General features: G+C 43.7%; 1 protein-coding gene across 1 annotated transcript in view; it reads right to left on the reverse strand.

Annotated features, from left to right (window-relative positions):
• The window catches only part of trappc13 (trafficking protein particle complex subunit 13), a 28200-nt gene that overhangs the window by 2934 nt on the left and 5685 nt on the right, over positions 1–19581 (reverse strand). The window contains exons 3-10 of the mRNA XM_080766397.1: positions 16082–16181; positions 14718–14802; positions 12755–12882; positions 12274–12346; positions 10947–10991; positions 9015–9032; positions 3490–3626; positions 189–387 (exon numbers count right to left, since the gene is read on the reverse strand). Coding sequence (XP_080622523.1) covers positions 189–387; positions 3490–3626; positions 9015–9032; positions 10947–10991; positions 12274–12346; positions 12755–12882; positions 14718–14802; positions 16082–16181 — 785 coding nt within the window. The remainder of the gene's footprint in view (positions 1–188; positions 388–3489; positions 3627–9014; positions 9033–10946; positions 10992–12273; positions 12347–12754; positions 12883–14717; positions 14803–16081; positions 16182–19581) is intronic.

Here is a 19581-nt window from a genome sequence, read left to right on the forward strand (position 1 = left end):
ACCATTCTATTCTATGGTTAAATCAGTACCATTCTATGGTTAAATCAGTACCATTCTCTGCAGCTGGCTGGGTTAAATCAGTACCATTCTATTCTATGGTTAAATCAGTACCATTCTATGGTTAAATCAGTACCATTCTCTGCAGCTGGCTGGGTTAAATCAGTACCATTCTATGGTTAAATCAGTACCATTCTCTGCAGCTGGCTGGTCTGCAGCCTCCCTCTCTCTCCCAGGTTGGTCTTCCAGACGATGTCCAGCTTGCCGATGACCGTCACGCCCTTGATGACGCCGGCCTTCTCGGCGAACTCGGGCTTGGGCTTGAGGCAGTAGAGGTACTGGCGCGTGTCCATGGGCTGGAGGTAGGACATCTTACCGAACGTGGACATGCTGAGCGCAGGGAGCACATGGAAGACTGTGTTGGTTTTAGGGTTAGGGTTAAAGGAGAATTCCATACTAAAAGGCTTTCTTACCTTTCTTTGTAGTTGTTACGTCCCCACCAAAGAGGTCCAGGTGTTATTTTGTGCAAAAGCTCCTTATTGGCTATTTCCCCCTACCATAAGCCCTAAATTAATTGCATTGAATTGAATGGGAATTGAATGGGGCTATGGGGTGTTGTGCTAATTCGCTTATTTCCATCGCTCAAAATTATAATTTCTTTGTATATATCCTCTCTTCATAATGTAAATAATATCCCAAGCGGCACACTTTACTACTTCTTTCGATGGAAATAAGTGAATTAGCATAACACCCCATAGCCCCATTCAATTCCCATTCAATGCAATGCAATTCATTGAGGGCTTATGGTAGGGAAAATAGCCAATAAGGAGTTTTTGCACAAAAGAACACCTGGACCTCTTTGGTGAGGACGTAACAACTACAAAAAAGGTAAGAAAGATAAGAAAGCATTCTAGCATGGAATTCTCCTTTAACGTGGACATGCTGAGCGCAGGGAGCACATGGAAGACTGTGTTGGTTTCAGGGTTAGGGTTAACGTGGACATGCTGGAATGCAGCCAGTCCCTTCCTAACATTTTAGTCTAGTTTTTATTTGTTGACGGAATTGTCAGTATATTTAGTCTTTAGTTTTAGTCATCGTAGCTTAGTTTTCATTTAGTTTCCATTTAGTTTTCGTCAGTGGAAAAAGGTAGTCGACGAACATTATTCGTCTTAAGTTTTAGTCGACGAGAACAACACTGATGGAGACGCCATGAGACAGAGACACGTCAGTGACATACTCATTAAGCCAAATTCCAATACCCAAAATCTCAGCCACTCGCTCACTCCCACTCGCTCACTCCCACTCGCTCACTACAGCATGGTGAAATTGGTGACCTGCCGGAATATGTTACCATCTTGTGGACTTCACACAACTACATGGAGGTCTTTAAATATGTTACCATCTTGTGGACTTCACACAACTACATGGAGGTCTTTAAATATGTTACCATCTTGTGGATTTCACACAACTACATGGAGGTCTTTAAATATGTGGCCTGAATACCGCTATAGGTTGAACTCTGCTAATGAACAAACTGCAACGAGTTTCATTCGGACACTGACATTATGTGACGTCTGCAAGATTTTCACATTATTTCAGCAGGTCACCAATTTCACCGTAACACCACCATGCTGGAGTGAGCGAGTGTGAGTGAGCGAGTGTGAGTGAGCGAGTGGCCGAGATTTGGGGTATTGGAATTTGGCTATAGAGAAGGACACAGTCTGCCTGACGGTGTGAACCTTCCGTCGACTAAAACTATGAGGAAAAATGTTCGACTACCCTTTTTTCACTGACAAAAACTAAATGAAAACTAAGCTATGATGACTAAAACTAAGACTAAATATTAGGCCTGTCAAAAAAAATCAAGAAAATTCTCATTTTCCAAAAATCGATTAAAAAATGTACCTGTGCATGCAATGCATTATGGCCTGGGTTTCTGCATAGTGCATTTACTACCAGCTAAGCTAAGCCTGCCAATTGTATTTATTTTACACCCGTTTTAATACTAATGTATTGTTCTGGTATTGAGTGAGAAGAGATTTTGTACTGGCTCAAATTTGTGCAAGCTAAATAAATGAGACATGTTCTCTTACTCTTGGATTTAACCTTTGTGTGTTTAAATCATTCAGTTGATAAAACCTTTACAATTATACAAGCTTTTTACTAAATGTACTCTGCTTTCATGCCAGAAGACTGGAGTAGATCATGCTAAAATTCTATTTAATTGTTTTTAATAAAAAATAAAAAACTGCTTTAGAATCGGAAAAAAAATCTTTTTTGAATCGAGAATCGGAAAAATCGAAAAGATGGTTTTTGAATCGAATCGTCACCCCAAGAATGGGAATCGAATCGAATCGTGGGACACCTAAAGATTCGCAGCCCGACTAAATATACTGACGATTTCGTCAACAAATAAAAACTAGACTAAGGAAGGGACTAGTGGACAAGAGATCCAGTATTAGTCATTTTACAATTAGCTGCATGCTGAAAATAGACAATCTACAAGCTGCGACGATGTGGATCGGCTATTTTCAGCAAGTGAATTACGACCCACCATCAAGGCCCACCAAAATACATTTTGTTTGACTAAATCAACTGTAGATTTAGTCAACTAAAATCTTGTGATATTTAGTCGACTAAAACTAGACCAACAGTAAAACATTACAGTTGACTAAATAAAATGCGACTAAAACTAAATTAACCCATTTTGACCTGAGATAAATAACAAATAAAAACTAGACATGTTTTTTAGGGAGATCCAGTAGAACTAAAAGACAAACCTGCATATAATATATATGAAGTTGTGTCTTTATTATTATTGCACAAATGTGACCAGATTTGACTGAGAGCCTGCCATCGCACAAACTCCAGCAGAGGGGGAAAAAAACTAAAGAAGAAATGTTTTATCCAAAATTAGTTAATAGCACAGGCAGACTCTTCACATACTAGAGCACGTCTGAAATAAGTGTCAGAGCTGAAATCGACATGTAAATATGAGATAAATGCTTAAACATGTAGCTAGGTGTAATGTTAGAGTCCACAGAAGACATGCAAATATGAAATAAATGCTTAAACATGTAGCTATAGGTGTAATGTTAGAGACCACAGAAGACATGTAAATATGAAATAAATGCTTAAACATGTAGCTATAGGTGTAATGTTAAGAGTCCACAGAAGTGAACCTTTCAAGCCTGTTTTCTCAACTCGCTGTTTCTCTGCCAGACATTACTCTATAAGCCATATCTCCAAAACTGGTGGGTCAAACTGAACAACCAATATGTCAATTTGAAGTTATGATTCCCTGCTTTCATTTTACTTTAAAAAAAAAAAAAAAAAAAAAAAAGTCCCTCAGTCAAATCTGGTCACAAATATTCAGGATGTATTCCGTGTCGTGCTATACAAGACAAAAGTGGAAAATACCACTTTTTTTCTTAGCTCAATTCTAACGACACAGATGGCCTTCAGGTCACGGCGGCCGGTCGTTGTAGTTACCCTTCCTGTCCAGTAGAGGCCACCGTGTTGAGCTCGGTGACGTTGTACATGATGGAGGGCTCCAAGGACACTTTCTCCATGAACATGGGAGAGGTGGTGATGTTCTGGATCTGGGCCTCCAGGAACACCTCATCGGTCTGAAGGATAGACCACAACCACGCCGTGCAACCGCAGCACCGTTACAACCACCACAACACAGCACCCGCCGCACAGCCGTAGCACCGTTAGCTAGCTGCTAACCAGCTGTGGCACCGTTAGCTAGCTGCTAACTGCAGCACCGTTAGCTAGCTGCTAACCAGCAGTGGCACCGTTAGCTAGCTGCTAACCGCAACATCGTTAGCTAGCTGCTAACCGCAGCATCGTTAGCTAGCTGCTAACCAGCTGTGGCACCGTTAGCTAGCTGCAGCACTGTTAGCTAGCTCAGTGGTTCGCAAAGCGGGGTCCGGGTACCCCCAGGGGTCCTTTAGGGAGTTCCAGGGGGTCCCCAGCTAAATGATAGTTTGTAAACAAATGGATCCTTATGGGTTCATGACTCTGAGAGTGTACAAATGGATTTGTACACTTTCAGAGTTAAATTAACAGTGATTATACGATATAAATTGGGGGTCTCAGGGATATAAATGCCATTAAATGGGGGTCCGTAGACTAATTCATATCAAACTGGGGGTCCTTGAAATTAAACGGGTTGAGAATCACTACTAGAGCCGTAAAAAATCTTCTTATGGGGGGGGGGGGTCTGGCTAATCTTTTCAAATGGGGGTCCGCGGGCTAATAGGTGTCGATTTGGGGGTCCTTGAAATGAAAAAGTTTGGGAACCACTGAGCTAGCAGCTAACCGCTAACCGCTAACCAACAACCTACAAGGTCAACTGAGTGACACGTTGATTAAAAAAAGAAAAGAAAAAAGGAGCACTTCACCCAATTTCAACCTATCTTTGTGTAATCGGTTCCTCACTAATTAAATAATGCTCATTATAATATTATGAGTAGCTGATGGTAGGTAGCGCATTGAAACGGGGGTAGACTCCTGCACCCTGGCTGATACAGACAATAAGCCTCTCTGACCTACATACTTACTACCCTGCTTGTGTCTCAGAGGAGGGCTGTGGACCGTTCAGAAACCTGTCTACTCCCTCTGTGTCTCAGAGGAGGGCTGTGGACGGTTCAGAAACCCCACTGCGTCAGGCACCCAGAACTAGAGGCTGGCACTGCGTCAGGCACCCAGAACTAGAGGCTGGCACTGTGTCAGGCACCCAGAACTAGAGGCTGGCAGGGCACTGCGTCAGGCACCCAGAACTAGAGGCTGGCACTGCGTCAGGCACCCAGAACGAGAGGCTGGCACTGCGTCAGGCACCCAGAACTAGAGGCTGGCACTGTGTCAGGCACCCAGAACTAGAGGCTGGCACTGTGTCAGGCACCCAGAACTAGAGGCTGGCACTGCGTCAGGCACCCAGAACTAGAGGCTGGCAGGGCACTGTGTCAGGCACCCAGAACTAGAGGCTGGCACTGTGTCAGGCACCCAGAACTAGAGGCTGGCACTGCGTCAGGCACCCAGAACTAGAGGCTGGCACTGCGTCAGGCACCCAGAACTAGAGGCTGGCACTGTGTCAGGCACCCAGAACTAGAGGCTGGCACTGTGTCAGGCACCCAGAACTAGAGGCTGGCACTGCGTCAGGCACCCAGAACTAGAGGCTGGCACTGTGTCAGGCACCCAGAACTAGAGGCTGGCACTGTGTCAGGCACCCAGAACTAGAGGCTGGCACTGCGTCAGGCACCCAGAACTAGAGGCAAGTACATTGACCCTATGGGAGCCAACCCAGGAGGGGAAAAGCCAGGAGGGGAAAGAAGCGTATACCACCTATGTAGACGTGCTGCGGTGCGACAGCTTGGCTGACAACACTGCAGAGCTCAAGAACCTGATGATGGAGAGGAGTGTGTTGAGGGCAGCTCCAGGAAATGGTTGGTGTTGGCTAGACCTCACTCTGGCAGTAACTAGCTAACTAATTAGTAGATAGGTTGAAAACGGGTGAATTCTTCCTTCAATTATTCCCCATTAGTAGTAAACGGTAACAAGTACGAATTAATTCAAATTCATAACGCGCAGAGGAATTAAGAGTGAAAGCGTCACAGGTGAAGCTGAGATTCAGGGGAATTAAAAGGTGGTGTAAGAAGTGACATATATTTTTGTTTAAAGCTTTATATTGTGATAGCACTCATTTCTATAGTTTGTCCAGTAACAGCAGTCTCCCCATCTCTACATCTCAATATCATCCAATACGCAGAGGGAGAGAGAGAGAGAGAGAGAGAGAGAGAGAGAGAGAGAGAGAGACAGAGGGAGAGAGAGAGAGAGAGAGAGAGAGAGAGAGAGAGAGAGAGAGAGAGAGACAGAGGGAGAGAGAGAGAGAGAGAGAGAGAGAGAGAGAGAGAGCTCAGCTTAAAGGTATAGTAAGTGATTTCACTCAAAAAAAACGTAGGTTTCGTTTTTGGCTGTGGGACCTAAGCCTTCGTCCAATCAGGATAGAGAGTCAAAAACGAAACCTAAGGTTTTTTGACCCCCCCCCAGGGGTTAACTGGGGACAGGGAGGAACTCCTTATATGGTCAGCACACTCTATAGTAGAGAGGATTATCGCAACAAAACAAAACAAATAAGTGATATTTGAATTAAGTGAAATCACTGACTCTACCTTTAAATAGGACACAAGGATAACAAGCGAACAATATTAATAACTGTAAGTACACTATAACATTGAAGACGAAAAATGGGGTTCTCTTTCCCGGTGAAACTTCTGTTCACAAAAAAGCTGGAGAGACATGGAAGGGGGAGAGACTCCCCTGTTATTGAACAAAGGTAATATAGCAATGATTACCATCACTATAGAGCTATTTAACACTTAACCCATTCTAGACGGGGAACCCCTTTTGGTGTTAGCATCATGTCGTGCTTTAGCTATTGAAAAATAGCAGATCTACAAGCTCGTAGCGCGCCACCGAGTGGCGCGCTACGAGCTTGTAGAGTCTGCTATTTTTGAAAAATCGAAGAACGGCTGACATTTTTAGAATCTGATCTCGGGTCAGAATGGGTTAATCAGACCAGTGTGTGTCACCCAGTGGAAACCTCGTATGAATCTGATCTCAGGTCAGAATGGGGTTAATCAGACCAGTGTGTGTCACCCAGTGGAAACCTCGTATGAATCTGATCTCAGGTCAGAATGGGTTAACACTTACAAAGCTTCCACACGGTGCTCAGTGACAGAACCTTCAGGGTTACAGTAGTGATTACAGTAGATCCTTCAGGGTTACAGTAGTGATTACAGTAGATCCTTCAGGGTTACAGTAGTGATTACAGTAGATCCTTCAGGGTTACAGTAGTGATTACAGTAGATCCTTCAGGGTTACAGTAGTGATTACAGTAGATCCTTCAGGGTTACAGTAGTGATTACAGTAGATCCTTCAGGGTTACAGTAGTGATTACAGTAGATCCTTCAGGGTTACAGTAGTGATTACAGTAGATCCTTCAGGGTTACAGTAGTGCCGTTAGTGAAGTAAAGTGCCGACCAGAACCAACATGGTATACAGTAGGGGTTGCACTAACTATTATTATTATTATTATTAGTAGTAATGTACTTACTTTGGTCTTCCATCACTAATGATCCATATGACACCAACTATAGTCACGTTTAACCCCTTTTGGTGTTTTAAACATGATGTTATAATTTAGCCGTTGAAAAATAGCGGATCTACAAGCTCGTAACAGCTTGTAGATCTGCTATTTTTGAAAAAATTGTTAAATGTGCCTAAAATCTTTGAGTATAGTATATATTCTTTCAGAGCGAACGTTTTTAACTCAAATCTTTGCTTCTGGGGGGGGGGGGGGGGGGGTCCCTGGAACAACATATTTTCAGATGGGGGGTCAGCGGCCAATTACATATAATTTTTGGGGTCCTTGACATGAAATATTGAGCACCACTGATATAGAAACATGAGGTTTTTCAGAAAATTGTCATGATTTAGAAGATCTTTTTTTTTTTTTTCGACGCAAGGCCTAAATGGAAACCGTATGTAGGTCGTCCCCCCCTCATTTCAGACATGTTTTTGAACGAGCGTTTCTCAGTGCAACCTCTAGTATCCAGTAATGAGTAAGAAGCAAAAGATTAGTTCAAAATTAGGTCGAAAATTTGAGTACCTTCATTCATAAATGGAATAATAATAAGCAATCCCAACAACAACACAAACCAGCCCAAGTTTCCCCAGTGTTTGATCAAGGCAATCAATCCCAGCCCTCTGCAACTCAGCAGCAAGCCCCCCCCCCCGCCCCCCCCCGCCCACCACAAAAAAAGGGTAGATTAATTAATGAAACCGTTAATTAGACAGTCAGCCCTGCTGTGTGAAATGAGTTATAGCCAAGAGTGCAGAAGCATCCGAAGAAAGAGCAAAAGATAAACGTGGTGGAAAGTCCATATCGTGGTGTACCAAAGAAGTTTTTCTTTTGTTTTACTATAATTTTTCCATCCATCCATCCGTCTTCAACCGCTTATCCGTAGTCGGGTCGCGGGGGGCAACAGCTCCACCAGAGAGCTCCAGACTTCCCTCTCCAGAGCAACATCAGTGACTTCCTCCTGGGGGGGATTCCGAGACGTTCCAAGGCCCAGTGAGTCGATGCGTTTGCTCCAACTGCGCCTTGGTCTGCCCCGGGGTCTCCTCCCAGTGGGACGTGCCTCGAGGGCCTCCCTAGGGAGACGCCCGAGAGGCGTCCTAACCAGATGCCTCGAGGACCTCCCTATAGGGAGACGCCCGAGAGGCATCCTAACCAGATGCCTCGAGGACCTCCCTATAGGGGGACTATACTATACTATAATTTTTATCCCACGATTTTTGTAACCCATTTTTTCATCTCTAAGGGAGATGAACTTCTCACCCTATCTCTAAGGGAGATGAACTTCTCACCCTATCTCTGAGGGAGATGAACTTCTCACCCTATCTCTAAGGGAGATGAACTTCTCACCCTATCTCTAAGGGAGATGAACTTCTCACCCTATCTCTAAGGGAGGTGAACTTCTCACCCTATCTCTGAGGGAGATGAACTTCTCACCCTATCTCTAAGGGAGATGAACTTCTCACCCTATCTCTAAGGGAGATGAACTTCTCACCCTATCTCTAAGGGAGATGAACTTCTCACACTATCTCTAAGGGAGGTGAACTTCTCACCCTGTCTCTAAGGGAGAGTCCAGCCACCCGTCTAGAGGAAAACTCATTTTGTCCGCTTGTATTCGGGGCCTTATTCTTTCCGTCATGAGCCACGCTTCATGACCATATTAGGGCGAAGACCTTATATAATCCTAAACGTATAAAAAAATGACTTTCCACGCATTCGTCCACGCTATTCTTTTGCTCCTTCTTAGCGGCCCCAGAGAAAAGACATGGAAAGAAATGCAGCTTGCGTTGGAGGTTAATTTGAAGCTAATTAATGTTCAGCGATGAGAACAGAAAAAACTAAACATACCAACAAACAAAAAAAAAACATTTACCACTGAACTGAGGTCACTCTAATGGAGAAAATAAAATACAAGACATCATAAAACATGAATGAAGTTACATGCCAATGACAAATGAATGACCGTGAATGAATAATCTGCATTACACACAGTACAAAATGCTATGCAAATGAAAGACAATTAAAGGAATGTGGGGGGTAAAAAAAAAAGCTAAATGTCTTTGCCTTGGAAAAACCCTGTATGTCCAACTGTGGGGATTGATTTATTTCTTTCTTCACAGTTTGTAATTGTGTATCGATCTCATGTCGTTAAAGCATTTTACTGCATGTGCATGCAGTATATTATGTAACAGTTTGTTTCTGATTTTAGATTTTTTTTTGATTTATGATCTATGTCCACTATATGAGTACCAAGATGCATTAACCGCCTTGTTCTCTGGGTGATTCGGTGGGGTGGGAGGGGCCAGTCATATTCTCTGGGTGATTCGGTGGGTGGGAGGGGCCAGTCTTATTCTCTGGGTGATTAGGTGGGAGGGGCCAGTCTTATTCTCTGAATGATTAGGTGGGGTGAGAGGGGCCAGTCTTATTCTCTGGGTGATTAGGTGGGAGGGGCCAGTCTTATTCTCTGAATGATTAGGTGGGGTGAGAGGGGCCAGTCTTATTCTCTGGGTGATTAGGTGGGGTGGGAGGGGCCAGTCTTATTCTCTGGGTGATTAGGTGGGGTGGGAGGGGCCAGTCTTATTCTCTGGGTGATTAGGTGGGGTGGGAGGGGCCAGTCTTATTCTCTGAATGATTAGGTGGGGTGAGAGGGGCCAGTCTTATTCTCTGGGTGATTAGGTGGGGTGGGAGGGGCCAGTCTTATTCTCTGGGTGATTAGGTGGGGTGGGAGGGGCCAGTCTTATTCTCTGGGTGATTCGGTGGGGTGGGAGGGGCCGGGGGTGGGCGACTTTGACGATGGAGATGGACATACGTGGTTTTTCCATACTACTCTCTATATTACTAGCATTTGGAAAACGTTCCCGAAGCGCAGAATGTAAACGTGACTGACAACACGAGGCATGTTATTAATGTAATGCAGTGGTTGTCAAAGTGGGGCCCGATGAGTGGAGCAAAACAAGAAAAGAAAACTATTTATACGAATAAAAAAAGGAAATTCAATGATCTTTCGAAGTAAGAAAAGAACCAATGAAAAAAAATCACATCCGTGTGAACTGAGTGATGAAACTCCTCTCTCTCTCTCTCTCTCTCTCTCATATTAGCAGGCAACAGTGCAGCACTATCTCTCTCTCAGTTTCTGGCGCCACCTACTGGTACTAATAGTCATACTCGTGCTCATAGTCACATAGGCGCACGGACGCGGACATTGCTGTTCCTTGGGCGTGGTTGCACCACTCAAAAATGTATGTATCATTATGTAAGAAATTCTATAAATTAGAAAACAAATCAGACGTTGAAGAAGTATATTGAAAATAGCCGATCTACAAGCTCTCAACGTGCCGCGGAAAGCGGCACGTTGTGAGCTTGTAGATCGGCTATTTTGGCTCCCCGGGGGAAAAATGTCTAATTTCTCTTGAGCTAAAAAAAAAAGAAGTTTGAGAACCACTGCTTTACAGCGTAGTTGTGGAATTGATAATATTATTACCTAAGTTCTTCCATCAGTGTTGCCAGTCTAGACTTCATAAACAACAACACAGCCCCCTTAACGTAGAAACACAACAACACACAGCCCCCTTAACGTAGAAACACAACAACACACAGCCCCCTTAACGTAGAAACACAACAACACACAGCCCCCTTAACGTAGAAACACAACAACACACAGCCCCCTTAACGTAGAAACACAACAACACACAGCCCCCTTAACGTAGAAACACAACAACACACAACGTAGAAACACAACAACACACAGCCCCCTTAACGTAGAAACACAACAACAACACATTATAACGGCGTGTTGAAAGCTTACCTCTGCGTTGTAGAACTTGGTTTTCACGTCCAGCGGCTTCAGGACCTGGTTGAGGATAGATTGTAAGCTAAAGGCTAAAGGGGTTGTTGCTTTCTCACCACTTTCCTCCATTCAAAAGAAAAGGCAAGAAAAAAATAAATACAAATAAATAAATAAATAAATAAAGCTACAAAATGTTACAGTGTCTAGTGTAATGTCCTCTTATTAGCGTCAGGAGATCTTGTCCAACAACGAAGAAAAAAAAAGACGAGAAAAATGAAAGTAGTGTAGAAGGAGTTCCACCGTTTTATCTGTCTATGAGGTTAAGTTCTCCACACTGAGTGCAGCCAGTGTGTGTGTGTGTGTGTGTGTGTGTGTGTGTGTGTGTCTCTGGCCGGGCGCACAAAGCCCATAGCTTGTATGCTAATTGGTTTTTCGCTCTATTGTAGACTTGTGACATTTCTCAGACTGCCATCATCAACACATGCTGCTCTAGTCTGAAAGCCTCCGTACTCCTCTAAACCTCTCTCTCTCTCTCTCTCTCTCTCTCTCTCTCTCTCTCTCTCTCTCTCTCCTCTCCCTCTCTCTCTCTCTCCCTCTCTCTCTCTCTCTCTCTCTGATCTTTAAACTTGTAGATCTGCTACTTTCGCTATTTTGGACAGTTTGGACATAACATGGGGTTTCCACTGCAGATGACGTATACTACGTAATCAGGAGTTGTGGTAGCCATGGGGTAATCTAGGTGGTGGATATTGCTTTTTGTCTTAACCCAAACTGGCTGCTGTGATTCCCCTAGTGAGCTTTTTACTGGTTAAATAAAGGTTAATTTTTCATTTTTTAAAAAGTCAATCTCACAGGAGAAGTCGTTCAAGCAGTCAATCTGACAGGAGAACTGTCAATCTGACAGGAGAACGTCCTTCAAGCAGTCAATCTGACAGGAGAAGTCGTTCAAGCAGTCAATCTGACAGGAGAAGTCGTTCAAGCAGTCAATCTGACAGGAGAAGTTGTTCAAGCAGTCAATCTGACAGGAGAAGTTGTTCAAGCAGTCAATCTGACAGGAGAAGTTGTTCAAGCAGTCAATCTGACAGGAGAAGTTGTTCAAGCAGTCAATCTGACAGGAGAAGTTGTTCAAGCAGTCAATCTGACAGGAGAAGTTGTTCAAGCAGTCAATCTGACAGGAGAAGTTGTTCAAGCAGTCAATCTGACAGGAGAAGTTGTTCAAGCAGTCAATCTGACAGGAGAAGTTGTTCAAGCAGTCAATCTGACAGGAGAAGTTGTTCAAGCAGTCAATCTGACAGGAGAAGTTGTTCAAGCAGTGACAACAACAATAATACAGTTAACAACTCACCTGGAATTTGAAGAACTTTCTGAAATAGAGTTTCTCCCCGTACTGAGTGGTGTAACTGACTGCACACACCAGGCTGACGAGTGGAGAAAGAGAAAGGCGTTTAGCACAACGACAATATGTTCGCTTTATAGTTTTCAACCCTTTTCATATCAAGGTCCATCATTAATTCGGCATTTGCAGCCACGGACCACCATTTGTGACCAAATTTCACTGAGAGACTGCCATTGGGTTTTTATTTTTTTCCCCCCCGTGTATTGACCCACCAGTTTTGGAGATATGGCTTATAGAGTAATGTCTTGCAGAAAATTACATTTAGCCTCTCAGACCCATTTGAGCCACGGAACCACCGTTTGATGACATTTAGCCTCTCGGACCCAAAAACGAATGAATATTTTGTTGTCGTATATGACATCATGAAGACTCACATGACGACATCGTTATGACATCATAAAGACATCGTTATGACATCATAAAGACTCACATGTGCGTTCCGATCTCCTTGACTTCGTGGTGGATGACGTCATCGATGCAGCTCTCAGGCTTCAGCTCTGTGACGGTGGAGTTGGAGGCCGAGAGGTTGAGTCTCTGGGAGCTGGTCTGGAGGTCGGCCTGCAGCGCACGCACACACACACACACACATGAACACGCACGGACGCACACGCGCACACACACACACACACGCAGGCTAGGGCAAGTGCTACGGTGCCATGGTGGAGTCTGAAGAGGTGGGTTTTCAGACTACGGTGGGAGATTGGGAGTGAGGCTGCAGTTCTGACTGTGATGGGAAGTGCATTCCATGCCATAGTCAGACAGATTACAACTTGTCCAAAATGCAGCATTTTGATTGATTGATTGAAATCTTTATTAACAGTTTGCAGAATTACAGTACATTTCAAGCACAAACTCAATACAAAGACTGTTAACTGTGAGTGGACGACCCAATTAAGCCTTACACTTGTTTACAACAGGGTCCACATTGTTCAATTCATCAAAACATTTAGAGACAAACAAATAGACACTTCTATGTAGTTAAAGAACAGAACAGGAATTCATCATATAGGAAGCGAAAAGGGAAAAAAAGTATATATACAGTGAGGGGAACAGGGGGATAAAAGAAAAGAAAACGAAAGACAGAGTGTAGGGCGCCTGCACACAACACCATGCGTTGATGCCATGTGTGCATATGTGCAGGCACCCAACACCACGTCCATACAAAAACATAGTACAATCCATAGTACAAAGACAGAGTGTAGGGCGCCTGCACACAACACCATGCGTTGATGCCATGTGTGCATATGTGCAGGCACCCAACACCACGTCCATACAAAAACATAGTACAATCCATAGTACAAAGACAGAGTGTAGGGCGCCTGCACACAACACCATGCGTTGATGCCATGTGTGCATATGTGCAGGCACCCAACACCACGTCCATACAAAAACATAGTACAATCCAGATACAAATTCAGCTTTTACAGAGGCCAGTTTCGAATTGCAGCCATCCGTAGGTGCCCTTTGAGAGCAGTTTTGAAGGAGCCAAGGGATTCACATGTCTTAATGACTGTTGGTAGGGCGTTCCACATTTTGGTCGCATAGGAGCGAAAAGAATTTAGTCCCTTGTTTGTGCCGAATCTGGGTTGTACATGGTTTGTTGCACTCCCTCTGGTGTTGTGGGTGTGGACTTCGTTTACATTAAGGAAGTATTTAGACAGGTACATGGGTATCTTGGTGGTGTATCTAATCTTGTGGACCAGACCCATTGCAAGATGCTGTACTCTGTCGTCGACCCTAAGCCATCCCAGCCTGTCAAAGTGGGCAGGGGTGAGGTGGGTTCGGGGGGTGAGGCCAGCAGCCAGAGTTTTAACTAGAACTAAGATGAGAGAACATATTACTCCAGTTTTGGCATCACTGCACTGGCTTCCGGTTGTTTTTAGGATTGATTTTAAAATTATTTTACTTGTCTATAAAGCTCTCAATGGTCTCGCACCTTCCTACCTACATGACTGCCTGCTTAAATATGTCCCAAACCGCCCCCTAAGGTCTTCCACTGCTGGCCTGCTCGCTTTGCCAAAAAAATTGGCAACTAAAAAATACGGGGAAGCAGCTTTTTGCTTCTATGGGCCGTCGGCATGGAACAAGCTCCCACTGTACCTTCGACAGGCAGCCTCTGTAGACATTTTTAAAGCTCAGCTCAAGACCCACTTCTACAACATTGCTTTTAATTGATCTTTTATTTTTTTATTTTTGTTATTCATGTCCTCACTGTATTGCATTACTGCTTGTTCTTAATGTTGTTGCCTTGCTTTTCTTTTATTCTCCATTTTTCTGTAAAGCACTTTGAGCTGCATTTCATGTCATGAAAGGTGCTATACAAATAAAGTTTTATTATTATTATTATTATAGTCGGTGGGAGAGCCAACGTAACGTCAAGGAGAATAATGTACCTTCACCAGAATGTCCTTCACAATCTGGATGCTGTCGTTGTGAACGCTGATGTAACTGGAGAACGTCTCGCCCAGAAAGATATTCCTGTTGAAAACACACATTATTTGAGATTATTGTGATGTCATAATAGTTTGACAAACAAAATGTGTTCAGTGGCTGATCCGCGCGTCGATTGGCCGATGTAACGATGCATTTGTATAATCAATCCCTTTTATAATCAAATAAATTGCTTAGTTTAATTTGCGTTTGCAAAACGGCAGATCAACAAGCTCACAACCCGCCGTATTGCATCGCCTTGTTAGCTTGTCGAGTGGCTATTTTCAGCTAACGCTTTCCCCACACCATAACAGAAAACAGACGAAACACTAGTACAGAGCCCTGAGGGACTCCCCTCAACTCGAGGGGTTAAAGTGAATGGCACATCGAGTGGCAAAGCAACAGGCAAAGTGAGTTTATAACATTGTTTAACGTTGTTTAATGCAATCAGATAGGACTTTTCTGTGTGGATGTATATGGGCTGTCGAGGCCAGAGAGTAGTTTTTTGCCACTCAGTGGGCGTTCCTGCATAACTTCCTGGTTTGATGATGATGTCACGCGCATACCATCTATACTGAAACTAATCGGATTAATTTACATAATAATATAAACTGTATGCCAGCGGTTAAGCTTAATGTTAACTCTTTTGAACAGGAAGATACGTCAAGTTAGCATCTCTGCCTGCATTCGTTTTATATTATTAACCAAAGTTCTTTTTTTAACTATATATTTTTTTTATCCCACGATTTTGTAACCCCTGTGTCAATCATCTAATGTGATCCTGGGCTCTACACACCCTCCACCAACCTAGTCCCCATATATGGGGGACAAGGGGAGAGAAACGGACTTGAACTCATGCTTCCTTCATGCCTGAGTGTCCAAGTTGCTCCTTTAACACCTGACAGGGGGGAGTTTCCCTGGTTGGACATATAGCGCGTGGAAGGAACACGTTATTCCAACCAGTTCCTTTCCCCTCCATCAGGCGCCCCGGCTGGCCAGGGGGAGGCAGTTTAGTGACCAGGATTACTGCATGTTTTTTGTGAGGGTACCTACCCTAGGGGACACGGGGAGAACATGTGAGGGTACCTACCCTAGGGGACACAGGGAGAACATGTGAGGGTACCTACCCTAGGGGACACGGGGAGAACATGTGAGGGTACCTACCCTAGGGGACACGAGGAGAACATGTGAGGGTACCTACCCTAGGGGACACGGGGAGAACATGTGAGGGTACCTACCCTTGGGGACACGGGGAGAACATGTGAGGGTACCTACCCTAGGGGACACGGGGAGAACATGCAAACTCCACACAGACTAATACTATTACCCAAAGTTCTGAGGTAAAGTTAGCATCTCTCCCAGCATTAGCGATTCGGCTCCTTTAATGGTGGACGGGTCCTCCTTCATTAGTCGATCAAACGCATCCCCTGTGAACACACAGAACACATCGTAGATCAAACACATCCCCTGTGAACACACAGAACACATCGTAGATCAAACGCATCCCCTGTGAACACACAGAACACATCGTAGATCAAACACATCCCCTGTGAACACACAGAACACATCGTAGATCAAACACATCCCCTGTGAACACACAGAACACATCGTAGATCAAACACATCCCCTGTGAACACACAGAACACATCGTAGATCAAACACATCCCCTGTGAACACACAGAACACATCGTAGATCAAACGCATCCCCTGTGAACACACAGAACACATCGTAGATCAAACACATCCCCTGTGAACACACAGAACACATCGTAGATCAAACACATCCCCTGTGAACACACAGAACACATCGTAGATCAAACACATCCCCTGTGAACACACAGAACACATCGTAGATCAAACGCATCCCCTGTGAACACACAGAACACATCGTAGGTAGTTAAAGAGCTAGTCGACTAGTAAAAATCACACCCGTGTGAAGTTTCACAGGTGGTGAAAAACAACCATGCTGTTTTCGTGCTCAGACCCACCCTGCCACCCACACACAAAGCTCCGTAAGGGAGTGCTTGCACCACTCAAAAAACGGACTAGAAGTGAATGCCAATACCTTCTACGATTATTGCGAACGCAGTGAGCACTTACTATGAGACCTAGCAGATCATGTCTGTCCGTGTGTCCCCCCCTTTGTGCCCATATATGGAGCTGAGTGATTTGTTTGTGATTGATGCAACACACTCCATATTTGGACGTATAGCTGCTTTGGGGACTCCTTATATGGTTATGGCTAAGTTAAAAACTTAACTTAAAAATATAACTTAAAAAAATAATAACTTAAAAATAAATCTTAAAAAAAAACCCAAATATGTACGAGCTGCGTTCGCTTCCCGCGTTTGTGCGTCTTACTGGTGATCGCTAAGGTACTAAAAGGTGCCAACTACGTACTGTACATGTACTACGTACTGTACATGTACTACGTACTGTACATGTTCGTAGACAACCGTATTATGCTCCGTATTATGAAAACGGCGAGCGTCAAATCGAAGGAGTTAAAACGAACACCATAGGTTCCCTGCAATCTAAATTTGGGAGCTGGATCATCTAACACAATCAAAGAGGTCACATGACGACGGCTAATCTAATGGAGCTGATCTGTGGGCCTCCTTTCCGCTCAGCAAAACATAACGCACATGATATAATAATGAGAAATACCTGCATCTGGTGCAGCTCTGGTCTGGACTGGACGACCCGATGAAGCTGATCACGTTTTTTTTTGTTTATTTATTAACCCATTCTGACCTGAGATCAGATTCATACGAGGTTTCCACTGGACACACACACACTGGTCTGATTAACCCATTCTGACCTGAGATCAGATTCATACGAGGTTTCCACTGGACACACACTGGTCTGATTAACCCATTCTGACCTGAGATCAGATTCATAAGAGGTTTCCACTGGACACACACTGGGTCTGATTAACCCATTCTGACCTGAGATCAGATTCTAAAAATGTCAGTCGTTCTTCGATTTTTCAAAAATAGCAGATCTACAAGCTCATAGCGCGCCACTCGGTGGCGCGCTACGAGCTTGTAGATCTGCTATTTTTCAATAGCTAAAGCATAACATGATGCTGAACACCAAAATGGGTTCCCGGTCAGACTCATTTAGGCCCGACGTCGAAATTAAAACATGAAAATGTTTTACTCTAAAGTATAGAAAAATCGAAGAACGACTGACTCATAGAAACATAGCTTTTTCAGAAAACTGTCATTTTCAAACAGACATTTTTAGAATCTGATCTCAGGTCAAAATGGGTTCAATTCATAAATCAAATGCTTCTCTGAATTCAATTGTTTCTCTGTAAGTATATTTTTCTGTTACTATTTATTGTTTGTTTAAAACATGGATGTGAACGAAATATCTTAAAATGTATGCATATACATTAAAACCCATTTTGTGCGGGAACCCCTTTTGGTGTTTTAAGCATTATGTTGTGCTTTAGCTGTTGAAAAATAGCAGATCTACAAGTTATTTAGCGCGGCCTCGCTAAGAACTTGTATATCTTTGAATACCAGTAAGACGCGCAAACGCGGGAAGCGAACGCAGCTCGTACATATTTGGGTTTTGGACGTATAGCTGCTTTGGGGACTCCTTATATGGTTATGGCTGAGTCATGGTGACACAAATCACTCAGCTCCATATATGGGCAGAAAAGCGGGACAGACAGACAGACAGACACACAGACAGACAGACAGACAGACAGACAGACAGACAGACAGACAGACAGACAGACAGACAGACAGACAGACAGACAGACAGACATGATCTGCTAGGTCTCATAGTAAGTGCTCACTGCGTTCGCAATAATATTCTTTCAGAGTGAATAGTTTAGACAGTTTTTGGTTTAGACTAGTCATTTGGTTAGACCAGTCATTAGTCCTACAACTACAACCTATCTCAAACCCTCACCCTAAACCTAACCTCCCACGGGGCAGCACACCTAAACCTATAACCTTAACCCATGTCTAACCAATGACTAGTCTAAACTAAGTAATAATAATAAACTTTATTTGTATAGCACCTTTCATACATAAATGTAGCGCAAAGTGCTTAGTATGCACCCCAACGTTTTTTAACTCAAATCTTTGCTTCCGAGGGGATCCTGGAAGGCTTTCTTACCTTTCTTTGTAGTGCTTACGTCCCCCACCAAAGAGGTCCAGGTGTTTATTTTGTGCAAAAACTCCTTACTGGCCATTTCCCCTACCATAAGCCCTCAATGGATTGCATTGAATGGGATTGGGAATTGAACGGGGCTATGGGGCGCTTATTTCCATCTGTAAGCGCCATTTGAGTCTCCTAATTGTGGCCAATGATGTCCACTGAGGAGTGGGGTCAAGTTCAGGTTGCCATAGTTACAGGGAGGGTATTTAACCCTGTCCCGAAATGAATTGCAGGTGTTGCTGATGGGAGGCAAACTGTTTTCTGACTGTGCAGACACAGGGACTGTTGCATTCACCACGTTTGACTGTTTGTTACTTATGTTATTTGCATTCAAAGTATAGGATTTTGTAAGGTAAATAAATATAATTTAATATGCACTTCATCCTCAACAGTCAGCAGCACCTAATACAGGGATTTAGGCGCTACACCATCTAAATAAGTAGTAAACTGTGCCGCTTGGGATATTATTTACATTATGAAGAGAGGATATATACAAAAAAGATATAATTTTGAGCGATGGAAATAAGCGAATTAGCACAACACCCCACAGCCCCATTCAATTCCCATTCAATTCCCATTCAATTCATTGAGGGCTTATGGTAGGGGGAAATAGCCAATAAGGAGCTTTTGCACAAAATAACACCTGGA

The sequence above is a fragment of the Protomyctophum bolini genome (assembly GCF_963924005.1).
Source record: "Protomyctophum bolini genome assembly, chromosome: 6".
NCBI lineage: Eukaryota > Metazoa > Chordata > Actinopteri > Myctophiformes > Myctophidae > Protomyctophum > Protomyctophum bolini.